Consider the following 17,047-nt stretch of genomic DNA (forward strand, 5'->3'; position numbering starts at 1 on the left):
CATAATTTCAGTCATTATTTTCGGACATAATTATCTTTATTATTTGTAATTTATATTTTGGTTTCTTATCGTTTTTAACCCATTTATCTTTATTATTTATAATTTATATTTTGGTAATATTTATATCTTTATAGTTGAATTAGGTTTTATTTTAAGTTTGATTCAAGTTTGCTCAAGCTCGAAAATGATAAGGCTTGAAATTACTAATTGAACAACTCGTTTAAGTTCGAAATTGACTCAGATTGAAATTGTTTTAATTTAAACTTCATAAAAATAGGCTCAAAATTAATTTCAATCCAAGCTTGATTAGAATAAGGGTCATCAAGCTCTTCTTTTACACCCCTGTACCAATGTGAAACCACTCTGTACCTAAATCTAGACATCATTAAATCACAAACTAATTAATAGACAGCTAATATTCTTGAAGATATTTAGGATTACAAGTCATATGTACCTATATTCAACTCTTATTACAAGCTTACATCAACCCCTTTCTTAAAAATCTCAACAAAAAAAAAAAATGGTATCTTTTTTATTTATTAATTAACTCTAACAACAAACTACATTACTACATCCTCCATATGTCCTCTAGACTCCATAAATTCTCACATAAACCCTCTTCCCACCCACTTTGCTCATAGCCCTCTTCATGGCTACTAATAATTGACTCGGACCATCCATTTAGATTTTGAGCTCCATGGACCCAATTCCCACCCCCTTGCATGCTCGGCGAGTAGCACTCAGTGAAGGACTCTGAATTATTATAGGGTGAGGATAGTTGGGTCGCCACCGACTCCGACGACGAGCCGGCCACGCCGGAGTTCTCCGGGCACGCACCGCCGGGCATGCCGGCCACGCTTGTCGGGTCGGCGGTAGGGCTGCCCGAGGCTGCCCGGACACGTTCTACGAGGTGGGGCATCCATAGATACTTCACCGTATCCTTGAACTTCTTACTGTCGACGTCGCATTGCATCTTCTTTGCGTGTTTTTGTACTCTAGTCCTCCAGTAGTTCTTTATTTCGTTGTCAGTCCTCCCAGGCAAATATTGTGCTATTTTCGACCACCTATTACCAAGGTCAAAAGAGATAAAAAGAAGAAGAAGACGAAGAATAAATAATGAAACGTAACGAATTTTGATTTGTATAAAAGGAAAAAATATAGAAAAAGTTGCCTTTTAGTCCTTCAATTCTTTGGCAGATGCATGGCATACATGTGTTCCTTAGGAATTATTGAAGAAGTTTCATTATTCGCAATCATGATCTCCTTAGACGAATTGCAATTTTTAACAGCATAAGATTTGAAAATTTTGAAGGTTTTAACGGTCATATTACCGGTTTCCGTAGCGCGAATGGAGCATGAGGATGAGGAGCTGTTCTTCTGGGGTAATATTTCCTCGCCGGACGTCGGGTCGGAGATAGTTGAGCCACCGGAGCCTGCAGCTCTTTCCGGTCCGACTTAATCCTGTCTCAAAAGGTAGACATTTATATGTTATAATTCACATAAATATGTACTAATCCCTCTCTTTTATGAACATCTAATTGTTTATAGTGCTAATTAAGATAAATTTTAAAACTATTGGGTTGGACAAAGAACCAATAGTAATGTCTTCTCAACTAACTCTCTTACATATACTTCTAACATCCACAGTAGTAGCGTCTTCTCCAGAGTAGTGTTTAGAGTGAAAAGTTGCAGTGTTTTCTCAAACAAAGGCCATGAGCAGAGAGTGATAAAAACTGAGAGAGAGAGAGAGAGAAGGAGAGAAAAGATTGATAGATAGTGTTCAAGAACAAGAAGCAACCTGCACATCTGGCGAGAGAGTTCCACCGCCCCTCGCCGTGGCCGGCGATGTAGTTGATGAGTGTAAGGTCCTCATCTACCGTCCATGGCCCTCTTCTCAGGGCCATCTCCTCCTCACCTGATGCTGTTGCAGAGGAAGCCATACCTCTATCAACTAGAGAGAGAGAGAGAGAGAGAGAGAGAGAGAGAGAGAGAGAGAGAGAGAGAGAGAGAGAGAGAGAAAGAGAGTTATGTTAATACTTAGTAGAATAGCAGAGCAAGGCTTTTATAGAGAGAAACAGAGTAAGAATTTAAAGCTCGAGATTAAGATTAAGACACTCTAAGAAAACAAAGGAGAAGAAGTCTAAATCCTTAAGTGGGGGCCTAATCTTAATTTAAAGCTTTAGATAATTAGAAATAGCTAGCTTAGAAGTTTTGAAGTCTTGACTTCTCCTCTGTCTCCTCTCCTCTCTTTTACTAATTTTAGGTGTAGTTTACTCTGCTTTGAGACTAGCACTGAGAAGGACATTTGTCATCACTTGGCTGCTGATTTATGTTATTTTACTTGCCCACATTAGAAATGTGGTAAATCTGCTCGGAATTCTGTGCATGGTATCTGTTTCTAGAGGTTCAACAAAGGAGACCAAATGATTGGTAATGGTAGGGCATAGTAGAATGTACCAATTCCTTGGCCATAATTTGATGAGGGATTTAATTAGCATGAATACTAATTAGTATGTGGTCATCACTTTCATTGTTAACGTGTTATAGAGCTTGACGTTCGTTCCACAGAGAAACAAAAGGAAATTCAACTGTTCTACCTTTTTTTCTTAAATAATTTTTATATGACACTCTGAGTTAATTAAACCTAATTACTTTTTAATTAAAAATGTATCAACCAAACAATTCCAAGAATTACTCTAAGATAAGATGATTAGATCTAAGAAGAGATTGGCTAGGATGGGATATGGCTTTCAAAAATGTTTGATTAGTGTATGTTAGGGTTAGAATTTTCTTTTGAAGTAGTTTAGTAATTTAATCAGTATAGTTATGTAAACTATAAATGAGGGTTAATGATAGCTAATCGAAATAACAATAAGGTGTTACATAAAAATTATAGAAAGAAAGAAGATATCTGACTATAAAATTTTCAAAGACAAGGTATTAATGATATGCTTGATAGCAACCTAATTAAGGGTTCAAAGGAAAACAGAGATGGTTGCATTGGAGTTAATTACATCATTGCAGATGACATTACTTAGGATTTGCTCCTATATCATTGGAAATATTAACTCGGCGAAGCTTGATAGCTCTTGAAACTAGTTTCGACCACAATTGGAATTCACGATACATTGACTCTCTTAATTATGTAAATCACACGATGGAATCAAATTATTTTAATTTAGAAGATAGAAATATCTTACTTCGCAATCCAAGGAATTTTTTTTTTCCACCATGCATTTTGATATATTCTACTTCAGGCCCACCATTTTATTTGAAATACTCTGAAAATGTTAAAAAAAAAATGTTTAATAAGCTATTAGCTCCTAGGAACTGAATAGCAAAGATAGGACGCTGAGGGGATCATCGGGTATCCGCCAAAGCATCAATTCCGCTGTGTCTGAGATTAGATGGGATTGGAATCATCAGATGTGTACGATTAATACGCATTAATCTATCTGACGATGTATCTAGATATCAGCTCGCATTGAATTCGTCCACAATGACAAAAGATAGTAACTTTCCATTAACTGAACTACCATGGAAATAAACCTCTCCACAAGTCATACCAGACTAAATGACCTTGGTCAAGTCATGTCTTGCAAGCTTATTGGCGTGGTGGTCACTCTTCCTCAAATCAACTTTGTCATGAGTTTCACTTTCACCCTTTTTGATCAAACCCAAAACATAGTGGAAGAAGTTTTCATCTCATTGACTTTGAACACATTAAAGGGTCCCTTTTATACTGTTAATATGTGGGAAACTTTGTGGCATTCCCCCAAGTAAAAGCTAAAGATTATTTTGGAGACTATACAATGATTATAGCATAGGAAATTTTACAATAGAGTGGTAGCCCTATTTTTATGCATAGCATATTTGGACTTGTTTATCATGAGCATGACTTTGGATGTACAATCTCATCAATACTTATCAAAATCAAGCAAAACTTGAAGACGTTTCATAAGTTCCTTGAAAGGAGCTGCTCATCTCTCCCCCCTAATCACGTTGGCCTTGATTTATGCAATTGATTAAATAATTGATCCACTAGGGTTTTTAGTCAAATCTTATTGAGTTATTGTCACTAAGATAAGAACATATACACATAAGCACACCATTATCAAAACTTTAGTCTTTTATTAATCACAAGTATGTTGGTCTCTTGGTTCTAACTATGTCTTCTTGCATTAGAATAATCTTTAGCTAGTTGCGTACGCTGATCGCTGTAGCCTAATAGTTGAGTTCTGTCAGCGAATAACGGAGCTCAAGAGTTCGTTCCGGTTGATATTTAATAAATTTTATTTTACTTGAGCATTATATTCATATGATGTAGACTCGTCCTAGTTTATCTGAGAGAGCTAATCTGTTTGTCTAAACTATGATTAGCCTACGAAGATTTAGATTAATCTCTCTATCTCATTCCATGCATGCTATGCTAGCATCTCTTCTATCTCTATCTTAGAACTCTTTCTCCAAAGAAACGCAAACAAAGTCCCCCCATTGGAGTTCAGAGGATTAAAACTCAGGCTTGCTGAATAAAAGCAAAAGCCAAAAAGGCAAAGGTTCTCTTTTCCTGGCTGCGGCTGCTTCCTTATGCCAAACATCACTACCGTAAAAACATTTGTATGTAACACCCTGTCTTTTAATAAAATTATAATTTACACTTTATATTTTTACTATTTATAGATCGAGCTTTATAATTTAGTAAGTATATGTAGAAAATATTAGCATCAAGTTTAGCTTGTATTATTATGAGATAATCCTTTTCCTATTCTTTCTTGATAGATTATGACGCCGTGGGCTAATCATAGACTATATAGATTAGACAACTGAACTAATTCTTTTAAAAATTAGACAACAAATCATAGATCTAAACTCTAGGGAAAAATTCGACTTTAATCTGGAAGAATTGAACTCATGATCTTCAGGCCACCAACTGCAGCATGAAATTTCTTCAGTTAGTCAAATCCACATCTCATTTCCTAAGATTGAATTGGACGAATGGAAGAATTCTTTGTGCGGAGAAGTTGCTATCCAGAACGCCAGCAGCCCATCAAAGAGAAATCTTGGAAGGAACAGTCCGTTAATTCTACCAACAATCAAACCAATTGAATTCAATTTTTAGAAATTTGATGACTTACTCCGTATTTAACGCCCAGACTTTAGAATCTAATCCGTCAAATATCTGAAACACCCGTTAGGATTACAACAAAATTAAAAACATATTAGTTGTTTCAAATATGAACAAATAGTGAGGTATGAAATTTAATAAGTTCGGAAGATCGTCCGATAAATGCCGATTTTAGTTATTTATTTAAGAATTCTTTTCAAATTAATATTTTATATTTAAGTAATTTTTATGATTAACTTTCCTTCTTTTGAATTATTTGTAATCCAACTCTAATGTTTTATGTCCTCAAAGACACTGAAATACCATCATAAAACCTTAAACTTATATTTTCTTAAGATGATTTTTAGTAAATTTTTATAATTTTTCCAAAGAGACCCTTAAATACATCATAGATTTGGGTTAATAATAGTTAGTCAAAATAATAGTAGGATGTCATATAAAAATCATACGCAAGATAAAAGATGTCCATTGACGAACATCTTAAAGATAAAAGATGAGATATCAATCAGTAAAGCACTAAAAATATAGGGATATAATACTTGTTATCTCTGAGTATTCCTATTCTGAACTGGTGAATACACTCAAACAAGAATCTAATGCTACCAATATTACATCACAAGTCATCTACCATCAACAACCCAGATTTGTACCTCCATCTCACAATGCCTCTAGTAGTTTGTGTGTTGTTGAATCACTGGCCAACTAATGGATTTGATTGTTCCAGGAGCTAGCTATTCTTTTCTCATAATTTTCTTTCCCATCCTTCGTCTCCAAGGAAGGGGGGGTGAGGAATAAAACCAAGGACTCCTTAAGGATGACAGTGATGCATGTGTCTCCACTTTAATCTACTCTCTGTGGTAGAAGAATAATTAACAGTAGATTGACATGGATTGATTACTTAAAGACTTGCAAAGTTGTTCCTCTCTACAAAGAATGCCTCAAAGTCCAAGGAGTTAGGTATAAAGAAGCATTAGAGATGGCATCTTGTAGAATAATTTAACTTTGTATCATGACTAAGATACACTTATGGTTAAAAGTGAATGTGTAGCAATTTAGGGTGACCAAAAGAGAGAGCATTGGTTTGAAGAAGAAGAGGTGGAGTTGTAGGAGTTTTGAGTTTCTTGGCATGTCTAGATGCAGTGGCATCTACCATGATACTGACATTTTTCTTTTGTAATCAAAGTTAGCCTTTGGAATTTGCTTGGTGTTCAGATTGAAGGAGACTAAGTGTAGCTCTTTTATCTCAATTAAAGCCATGATCATAGGGCATGCCAATCTATTTAATTGTTTAATAAAGTCCAACTAAAACATCCTTGTTGTTAGCATTTATCCATCTCGGACGATGATAGTTTATCACTATATAAATAGGATTAATTAAAGACAAGAGAAAAAAAAAAATCTAGATTTCATTAAATTTTTACCCCTGAAACTTTAAAATGTAAGTTCTAAATAGTTTCAGCAGTGGAATATGATATTGCATCATAGTTCAGAGGTTGAATATATAATTTAAACCAAAAAAAAAAAATTAACAATTTTATAATATTGAAAATGTTAAAACCTTTGGGAGTGTCTATGAACTCCACCAGAGACTGTGTTAAATCTTTAGAAATATATATATATATATTCTAGTCAGATTGCACACCTAGATCAAAATATGTTATCCTAGATGGAAAAATGTATGTCACTGAGGACTTCTAACAAAAGAACAGAAGTCTCTCTATCCGAATTCAAGGCCTTGACTTTAAATATAAATATATTTCTTACAAAAGAAGAAAAAGGAAACATAAAAAAAGATTGGTATGTGTATAGAGAAATTTTTTGCAAATAACACCTTCTATTATCACTTCTTCTTTTTTTTTTTACAATTCAAACTATCAATTCTATGTCCCCAAATCTGGCATGACCATACATGAATTTCTTTTTTTAAATCTTCTTTTTAGAAATGTAGTGTTTTGATAAGATTTAGCAAGTGATGCACATATTCGAGGATTATAATCACATCTGAAATTAAATACAAAAGGGCCATTGGATAAAGCTTGCTTGATCACGATTATCGAATGAATGGTGCATATCTGATAGCACGTTCGGACTAACTCGAATGCAATCAGTCCACACCAAATTTCGATTCTCGGATCGAAGCCCTAATTACATATAACTTTCCTACCAAGACGGAAAAAAAGAAAAAACTAAAAGAAGTTTGTTATGATCAAACAGAATACGAGTTAGCCACCTTCTCAAGTCTATTGAGTGAGTCTTAGTCTAGTCCTATTGTTATTTTGGTTAGTTCTATTTGCATATCTAATTACTTAGAGTCCATTTATGGTTCAATTTGAACCAATTTGATATTTGCCTGGGCTAGCCAACTCAATTTAGTTAGGTCAGCATATATATATAAGCATGCTTATGAATTAAATTTAGATATAACTTCTTCCTCCTTCATCTCTAACTTTTCCTGCATTTTCTTTATTTATTGTAACTGCACCTACTATCAGTATGATTTTTGTCTTGCTGGCCAACTATTGTTGTCTTTATCTGTTGAGCTACCACCACCACCCTACTCGGCCACTCTACCACCATCACCAACACCCATTGTCAACCACCATCCCTAGTTGAAAACCTTCCACCTTCTATTTGAGATGTGCTTTGCCCTAATTGTATGTTGGATTGTGTTTTTACATCACAATTTCTAAAGTCAAGGGATTTTCCTTTTACTATAAATATAATTGTTGCCTCACACTCCAACAATTGAACATGATGCCTACGTCACACCTACTTAATCCCTTCCTTTTTTCATATGTGATGTGTGATTTGATCAAAAATTTCATTTTACAGATTTCGAATCTCCGGACTTTTCATTTTCCTGACTCCTTTTTGCTTTTGGATGGCCACTTTGTTTCACCTAAATGAGGATATGATACTTTGTATCCATACTTATGAGGAACTTCGAGTACTCAAACACATTAAATTTTGAAAGATTAATTAATCAATCATATCCTGTGGAAAGTGAATCCGACTGGGCTTTCATCTCAACAATCCTCTCAACTATTCAAGGCTCACGAACTCACCACAACATGCCCATAGCACTAATTAGCTAAGACTATACGAGTCCATATTTGCCTTTCCTCGTTGATCGATTGTGTCTAACCCCTAAATGCCTACATACGTGAGCCTTCCCAAAACCCTAGCTAGGGTTGCCTCCTTCCATTTCAGCCAACCCCTTGCGTTGGACGTGCCCCGACTAAGCATCCAAGCCCTAGCCAATGTAGGCCTAGCCCGTGGGCACGACTATGGGCTAGTCCAAGGCTTTATTTGTGTTCAGGCATTTCCTAAGCTCATTCTCCATCCAAACCTTGGTGCAAACCTCATGAAAGGTTTAGCCCATCATCCGACCTAATCTCAGCTTCAAACACCTTCTTATTGAACCTAGATAAACCAACGCCCTTGTTGACCAAACCTAAGCCTAATAGGCTAGCCCATTTTAGGGCTTTCTCACTTTTGGGTTGTGCCCAGTCCTAGAACTCAAGCTCAACCAAGCTCACTTGGAGGCATAGACTTGCATACAAGGGCCATAGCCACTCAAAAGCCCTAGCCGATCAACCTGTAATAGCTAACCAACCTAGATACGAGCTAGTGCTTTCCTTGGTTTGGGTCTAGTCCTAATCCATTCCAATGAGCTTTGACCTAGGGTTGTAACAAAGGTGTAGAAATAGACTTAAAAGTAATATTTACAAAAATGAGTACTAATAAATTGCGATAGTGGTAGTCCAAAGCAAGAGAAAAGGTGATGATGCATCTCTACTATGCATCCTCGTCTTCTATCTCGAGTGATCTCCTTCCTCCCCTCGACCTAGGTCCTCCATTTATTCCTTTTAATATGCTTTCTTTTTCGATAATTCTCCCCACTTTGGTTCCTTTGATTGAAGCTGCTTTGGTTATCCCTACTACTCTAGCTTCTCTTAATACACCTTCTCTAGCTTTTATGTCCTCTCTAACCTCTTTAACACTTTGGCTCACTCATTTTCGATACCCCAGGCCTTTTAAGTTATTCTCTATTGTCCTAGACGCAGCTATTTTACAATAATCACTCTTCCACCATGCTATTTGAAGCCTCCATATCTTCGAGATTTGATATGAATCAAATCACACTGAGTCATCTCGTGCATGGATACAAGTGGAATGATGTGATTCGGATCACACTAAGTCATCTCATGCATGGATACAACTTATCGGCTCTATTTCTTATTTTGTTTTAGTTGTTTTCTTTAAAAAATAAGGATTTTGGATGTCACGTTCGAATGCCTACATACGTTTGCATTGATATAGAATGTAAATTATGCGTTCGAACGCGCTTGACCCCGTTCGAGCACACATGTACGAACGCCTGCATATGTTCGCACTGATAGAAAACACGAAGATATGGAGTGTTAGGTTAGTCTTTTAAGATGTGGATGGCAACCTAAGGGAGGATTATAAATGAATATTGAATTTTCTTCCCTTCCTCCTCTACTTAACTCTTCTCCCTCCTCGTTCAAGCCCTAGTCGTGTGTCATCTTGACGCCAGTTACTTCTTACCCCCCCTCGACAGTTGAGTCCTTCCTCCTCCTTAGGATATTGACCAAGTTCTCCCCCCTCATCCTTATCCTTTCAACACCACGTGCTACCAAATCCATCACCATTATCACCACCTTTATCACCATCATCTCCATCACCCGTTATATCCACCTTCACCACAATATTACGTATTTTCACCCCATGTGCAACCAGTATCTATAAATGGGTGAATATAGAAAACGTAGAACAAGAAGATACGGAACGATCACCACTAGTTTCGTAATTTTCTAAATATTTTAAGAATACTTCTCCTCCGACTGCGCATATTGCTTTCTTAGCATTCGAGTTTGATCGGGAACGGACGCATAATCCATAACAATATCTCTTTTGTTTAGTGTTAAAGGTGCATCCACGAGTTCCATTACCATCAATCTTGAGTGCTTAATGACGAGCCGTGGAGAGTGACACTATAGCATAATTAGTCAGTTTTTTGGGATATCTCATTTTCTCTACCTCCCCAAGGAGGTCATGAGGTCCGACGAAGCGATTTCTTGGTCGTTGACATGGCCATTGGGTTCTTTATTTTGAAGGAGGACATGCTTAAGATCTTGACGAAATGGTCATGGATATTTTTAAATTTGTCAAGTATCACATGTGAGTTTAGTTGCACATTAAAAATAGAGGATAAAAAAATAATAAATAAATAAAATAAAAGAGCTTATATAGATTCTAAGGTCTTCACTTAATAGCTTAAGTTTTTGAATCTAGTTGATGCTTAATTCCATACTGCTCGTCAAAATACCTAGAGGGTTTCAATTCGTTGCTCCAGTTGTTGATAACTTGATACATGATTACCTGTACTTTGTTCTCTTCGTTCTCTATTTTCTCTATTTTAATTGTACTTGAAAGAGATGTTATTAATTTCTCCTAAAAGAAGAAAGAAAGAAAGAAGAGAAGAGAAGAGAAATCCGCGTTGCCTCCATGATGGTCATCAATCTCTTCATATCCAGCAATCCATCCTCAAGTGTTTTGGTGGTTTGCAGCCTTTCTGAGCTCAAATGCCTTCCATTTGGCCAATTAATTATGAAGAGCACTTGAAGCAGATAAACAACCAATCCAAGCAAGCAAGCAAACATGGGATGGATGGCAAAAACTTTTCTTAACATGCTCGTGGGCTGTTCCATTTAATGGAGGACCACCTACGAGTACTACTTAACTACTGCTACTAGTAGTAGTACAAATGGATCAACTCTCACTTTGCTTACTCTATCTAAATATCAATGATGAATATATATACCTTATCAATTTAGGTATTTGTTAGTGTTTGGACCCTAATGATGTATTTCAATTGCATTTTGAAGTTTACATTGATATGATCATCAAAAAATAAAATGATCGATCGGATCATAGCCGCCCGATATGCCTTGATAGTCATGCAAACCATTAGCACTAGTAACAAAAATTAGTTATAGCTTATTTAAGCTACATAATGTGGGGGGAAGAAACAAGCTCAAAATCCATCACATATATATATATATATATATAGATTCAAGGTTGTTAGGTATCACAATAGTTATTAATAATTAAATGAGAGAAAGATAGACAAAGAGTTGAATATTGTGGGCCAAAAATATTGAGCAGTCTTCCACTAGGAAAAAGTAAATGGGAGACAGTTGTCACACATAATTTTACCCCCTTTTTCAGTTCAAATGTATGAAAAGGACACTCTGCATCTTATATACTTCCATGCTTGTCTTGAAAAGAGTTGGAAACTAATCTTATTTAATGGATTTGGCACCCAATGGGATTATCACATATTCCCATCTATTCAGATTTCCTATATTGTGTTGTGGTGTTATAATACAGTCTCTCCCCCCCCCCACCCCACAACTTTGTTTGTTCCAAATGGATTACACCCTAATTAAACTTAATACCATAATTAAAAACTATGTTTATCAACTCAAACATTCATATCATCAACTCTACATTAAATCTCTTCAGCAAACAGTAACAAGTTCAGCATCTTCTTATTATTTTACATTGTTGATCTTGTCAATATTTTTCATTTGCGGCAAGCTGACACCATAAAATGAACTAAGGCAAAGAGTTAATGAGGTAGGTATGTGAAATAGACACTAATCAAATCAAGAGTTTAGTTGGTGGCATACTGATAATCTCTTGCTATAGTGAATCTGAAGCGAGATGACCACACATATACCATCTTATTAATGCTTTATGTAAAGTAGACAGAGTTATATATTTGATTGCTTATAAGTACGGCCTTGTCTTAGATAATCAATGGTATTAACTCGAATCAGTAAAGCTATAAATACTAAACTTATTGATGTTTTCTATAAGTAAATTGTTAATGAGTATATCATTTTATCGGCTGCCCGATTAGATGGATGTTGAGCCGACAAAAATAGACCTATTTTGGTATTAAATTTAAGATATAATTTATTTTAGTAAATAAAATTTGGAGGAGACTCATTTTGAGGAAAGAAAAACTGGAGAGTAGTCATGCTGATGATGCAAGGTGACAACCTCATGTTTGATTTTGTTCTATGACAATACAATTATAAGGACCATTGACATTTATTTATTTACTCCTTCCAAGGAAAAAGACAAAAAAAGTCTCACAATATTACCCTAAGAATTTAAGCTGTCAAAAATAATTTATATCCTTACATTTTCCTCTTGTTTTACTAAAGATATCTTAATAAGCCTAACAAATAGATTAAACTTGAATGAATGAAAAAATTATGCTTCAAATGATAGATATATATGACTAGTAGAATTAGAATTTTAAATGTAGAAAATGAATATTATTAATAAACTCAAAATTTTGATTGTGTTTTTTTGTTTGTGTGTTGATAATTCTCAAACATGATTGATAAATGGAAGCATCCAATTAGGGAGCAAACAATTTTAATTTATTAACCAAGTTGATATATATATGTTGACCATATCTTGGCCTTTTTGAGGATGTGAAGACATTAATAAGTCAACAACCTTTTAATTGTTTTAATTAGGCAACTTAATTTACATCCATTAAATTATTTGATTAAGCCCCAAAGCTAGGAGGAGGTTAGCATCTGATGAAAGAATAATATAAGCAGATATGTAGCCAACTTTTTTATGATCAAATTTGTCATTAAATGCACAAATAAAAGTTGGCAGCATGAACAAGGGACAAGATTAAGGGATAACAACAACTAAAGCACTTGATAAATCTTATTCTACTACTTCTTATCTCATTTTCTCACACATGAAGACAGATGATGGATTCAATCATATAATATATGGTGCTAATATAAACTACAAAAGCTTCCTTCTTCCTTAGAATAAAGCAAAATTTTCTTTTTTTCTTTTGTTTATAATTATTTGGAAATGGGCAATGTGGGTCCCAAGGGATGCACCAATTAGTGGGCTAGGGTTATGTAAGTGACCATACAAAGAGACCCATGTGTCCATTACCCCCATAATCTTAGCCCATGCACAATTTAAGTATTCACAACCATATATAGCTCCAAAATATGATATGTTTAGTTGAGAACTTCACAATCTTTTCTCCTTTGGTAGGTCTAATGGCATCTATTCTCCATGGCCATCCTCTCCTCCCTCTCTTCCTCCTCTCCTCCACTCTTCTGCTAGCTTTAACATCCTTCTGTAGCTCTCTAGAGGAAGGAGATATCGATTTCAAGAGATGGGTATCTTGGAACGTCCAAAACCACAAGAGATCATATGCACTTCATATGAACTCTTACTCAGGAGAGCTCGCCGGCGGCGGCCTGAGGACCCTTGACGTGAAGCTGGCGAAGGCGGAGGCAGCCGCCGTGAGGTACATTGTGTGCCAAGATGGAAGTGGAAACTATACAAGCATAAGGGAAGCTGTGGATAGTATACCATTGCATAATACAAGGAGAGTCATATTGGAGATAAGACCAGGCATCTATAGGTAATATTTATTGGTACAGTTCTTATTAATCACCTCGATGACAGTAACACAAGGAAGAGTACTGATCGTTTTGTGATTTATTTTAGGAAAACTTTCAAATAACACTCTATGTTTTTAAGGTTATAATGTGATTAGGAATCTAGGTTTAACCTAACCAATCTCCAACAAAAGGGTATCTGAATATAATTATTCCTTCTAAAATACCAAACATACTCATCTTTCCTCTTCCTTCTTTTTTCCTTTTATTTAACTTCCAAATATTCTTGTCTAAGTTGCCATTACAAAATCCAAAGCCACATTTTTTTTTTCTAATTAAAAGCTTGAATACAAATAGTCCAAAGAAGGGATCTTAATCACAAAAAAAAAAAATAAAAAAAAAATCACTTGAATGTAGGGATACTGTTAATTGAAATATTTTGTTATTATTTATTATAAGTAGAATCTCATCTTATATAGATAGATGCATGGTGATCCTTTTGCAGGGAAAAGATTGTAATTCCAAAGTCCATGCCCTTCATTACTTTCTTGGGCAGTGGTGAGAACCCTCCTATTATAACTGGAAATGACACAGCAGCCACAAGGGGAGACAATGGAGTGCCACTGAAGACCTTCCATAGCCCCACAGTTGCCATCAATGCAGACTACTTTCTAGCTGCCAACATTAAGTTTGAGGTAAAAGTGTTCGTTTCAAAATATACTTTTGCTATGCTACCTCTCGTGCTTGTACCTTTTTGTACCTAGTGGATTGTTAGGTCTAATTTTTATTCAGAAAGCTATTGATACGTGCATAACCCTTAAATAACCCACGGAGAACTCTTTGATCTATAATAGAAAAATATGAGTTGAGCCATGACATGGTTTTTACTACGATTGGGCAGAACACGGCACCATACCCGAATGCCGGGCAGATCGGCGGGCAGGCGGTGGCCCTCCGGATCTCCGGCGACAAGGCTGCCTTCTACAACTGTAGCTTCTATGGGGCACAGGACACTTTGTATGACCACAAGGGCCTTCACTACTTCCAGAACTGCTTCATCCAAGGATCAGTAGACTTCATATTCGGATACGGAAGATCCCTATATGAAGTAAGTGCACTTATATGCATAGGCTTTATATTATTACTGGGGCTTGAGAATCCCAAACGGATTTGAATTGTTACTGAGCAAGTTCAAACTTTTGTGGTGGCGTGCGAAGAATTGCTACCTCAACTCCATTGCAAAGAATGTGGCATCGCTAACTGCGCAGAGGCGAAGCACAAAGACGATGGCGAGCGGTTTCTCGTTCGTCCGGAGCACGATCACCGGGAGCGGCCTCGTGTATCTAGGAAGGGCATGGGGAGATCACTCGAGGGTTGTATTCTCCTACACTTTCATGGATAAGGTCGTCATACCCCAAGGTTGGAACAGCTGGCGTATCCAACGACCCGAATCGTAAGTCCTACATGGGCTTGGGCCCATTGCCCTAGCCCAGGCCCATATAATTTATTTATTTATTTAATCAAAATGGCTGGTTATTTACAAGGATTTTTATAAATTACACACTACATTTTACCTATTTTATGATTCGCACTCCGTCTTTGGGGATTTTATAACGCGACCCCTCATTTTTCCTATAATGTTCATTTAACACCCTGAGTTAACTAACCTAACTATAATCAAACTGAATGATACTAGAAAGAGAATATTCTGTTATAATCCACTATGTAATTTATAACATTCCTAAATTACCCTTGTACTTATCTCTAATTTTATTCATAATTTGAATATCCATACTTGTTTTTTCTCAAACTATAGAGAACATCATCTAAATGCCAAGCCAATCTTAGAGCTTCCAAACTCTAAGTTATGAAGATCTTAGAGCTCCTCAAAAGTCAAGCCGATTTTGTTGCTTGTGACCTCAAAGATAGGGAGGGAGATGAAGAAAATTTGAAGAAAGATGGAGAAAAAAAGGGTTTGAGCTGAAGAGATGGAGAAAAATAGGTAAAGATGGGGGGAAACTTCTAAGGCTTGTACATGGTAAAAATTTTGAGGGATTCTTATGGCTTGTGAATTTTGATATTATAATTTTGTGAGGTAGGGTTTAGTTATAGATAAGAGGATTTAGATTAAGTCATGGCCTTTTAAGGATATTTTAGTAATCTTTGAACTAGAGTCACATAAACTATATAACATGGTTAATGTAAGTTAACTAAAGTAACGTCAGGGTGTTAAATGAATATAATAATAATAAAAAAAGGGGTCGCGTTATAAAATCCCTAAAGACAGGTGCGAATCACAAAATAGCCAAAATATAGGGTGTGATTTGTAAAATTCCTTACTTACAGATTAGGGAATATGTGAGTACTAATTTAATACTTGGCAATCTTGTCAGGAGTGGTGTATATTATGGGGAATACCAATGCAGTGGGCCAGGAGCTAACTGGACTGGAAGGGTCCATTGGGCCCATTTATTGTCAGATGAGGAGGCCCAACCATTCCTTGGTACATACTACATTAATGGGGATACATGGCTTTTAAGCCCACCATCAAGTTCATAGAGCTCATTTTATTGGGCATTTTTCAACCAAAGGCTCAGATTTGACTCCATACTAGTAAGAATAAATTTGGAATGCTTTACCTTTACTTGGGCCTAAGTAATTTTATTAAACATATTTTGCATAAGAGAAAAGGTGCCAACAAAAATTGTTGAGATACTGATTTATTGTGAAGTTTGATTTGGCTAAAGAGTTGAGATACTGATACTGATCTTTTCTCTTCACATTGAAGGTATGTTTTAAGATTTACTCTAATGGGATGTTAAAATGTAGCATATTAGCTTAAATTAGTACAATAAGACTCTACAAAAAGGATATGTTATCAAGATATTGTACTTAAAATATGTATTCCCTATATATTTGATGTGTTGTTATTATCCGCACACAATCTACCATATGGATATTTATCATTCGGCTCTTATAATTTATTTTTAGTGTCTCAAAGAAATCCTGATATTAATTTTCTTCACAATGATTATCATATAGACGAGATAAATTAACTATAAATATAAAATAATCTTAATACTCCTGAAAAAATTTTGAGGTTTTGAAAGAAAATGAGAACAAGACCTAAATGAGTGATATTTTAAATATTTTAATATTTGTAGTTTAAGACTAATGAAATATAATTAACTTTTAGATATTGTTGAGGCATTAAAAATAAAATATAGAATTCGAAAGATAAATATTAGTAATTCAGACTGGAGTTAAAAGCTTTCCTTAAACCTTATTTTCATATTAAAATATAAGTAAGATTTCAACTCCCTTGTAGAAGATATCTCAATAGATCCTTAGAAAGAAAGCTTCTTTTTTTAAAAAAATAATAATAATTTACAGGTGCTAATCAACCATAAAATCACCTAAATATAAGAAAATTAAC

The 17,047-nt window shown here is 35.5% G+C and overlaps 2 protein-coding genes across 2 annotated transcripts; one reads left to right on the plus strand and one right to left on the minus strand.

Annotated features, from left to right (window-relative positions):
- Positions 1–437: 437 nt before the first annotated feature.
- On the minus strand, positions 438–2,016 carry LOC140776217 (transcription factor JAMYB-like). Its single transcript, XM_073119847.1, has 3 exons — positions 1,799–2,016; positions 1,332–1,461; positions 438–1,064 (listed from the first exon to the last, which is right to left on the minus strand). Exons 1-3 carry the CDS (start codon positions 1,938–1,940, stop codon positions 569–571), a joined length of 768 nt encoding a protein of 255 aa, XP_072975948.1. The 5' UTR covers positions 1,941–2,016; the 3' UTR covers positions 438–568.
- An 11,224-nt stretch (positions 2,017–13,240) lies between these two features.
- On the plus strand, positions 13,241–16,449 carry LOC140776359 (probable pectinesterase 53). Its single transcript, XM_073120033.1, has 5 exons — positions 13,241–13,634; positions 14,117–14,306; positions 14,513–14,719; positions 14,829–15,064; positions 16,005–16,449. Exons 1-5 carry the CDS (start codon positions 13,264–13,266, stop codon positions 16,168–16,170), a joined length of 1,170 nt encoding a protein of 389 aa, XP_072976134.1. The 5' UTR covers positions 13,241–13,263; the 3' UTR covers positions 16,171–16,449.
- The last annotated feature ends 598 nt before the right edge of the window (positions 16,450–17,047 follow it).

This window comes from Typha angustifolia, chromosome 14, assembly GCF_048772165.1.
Source record: "Typha angustifolia cultivar Huaian chromosome 14, ASM4877216v1, whole genome shotgun sequence".
Lineage (NCBI taxonomy): Eukaryota > Viridiplantae > Streptophyta > Magnoliopsida > Poales > Typhaceae > Typha > Typha angustifolia.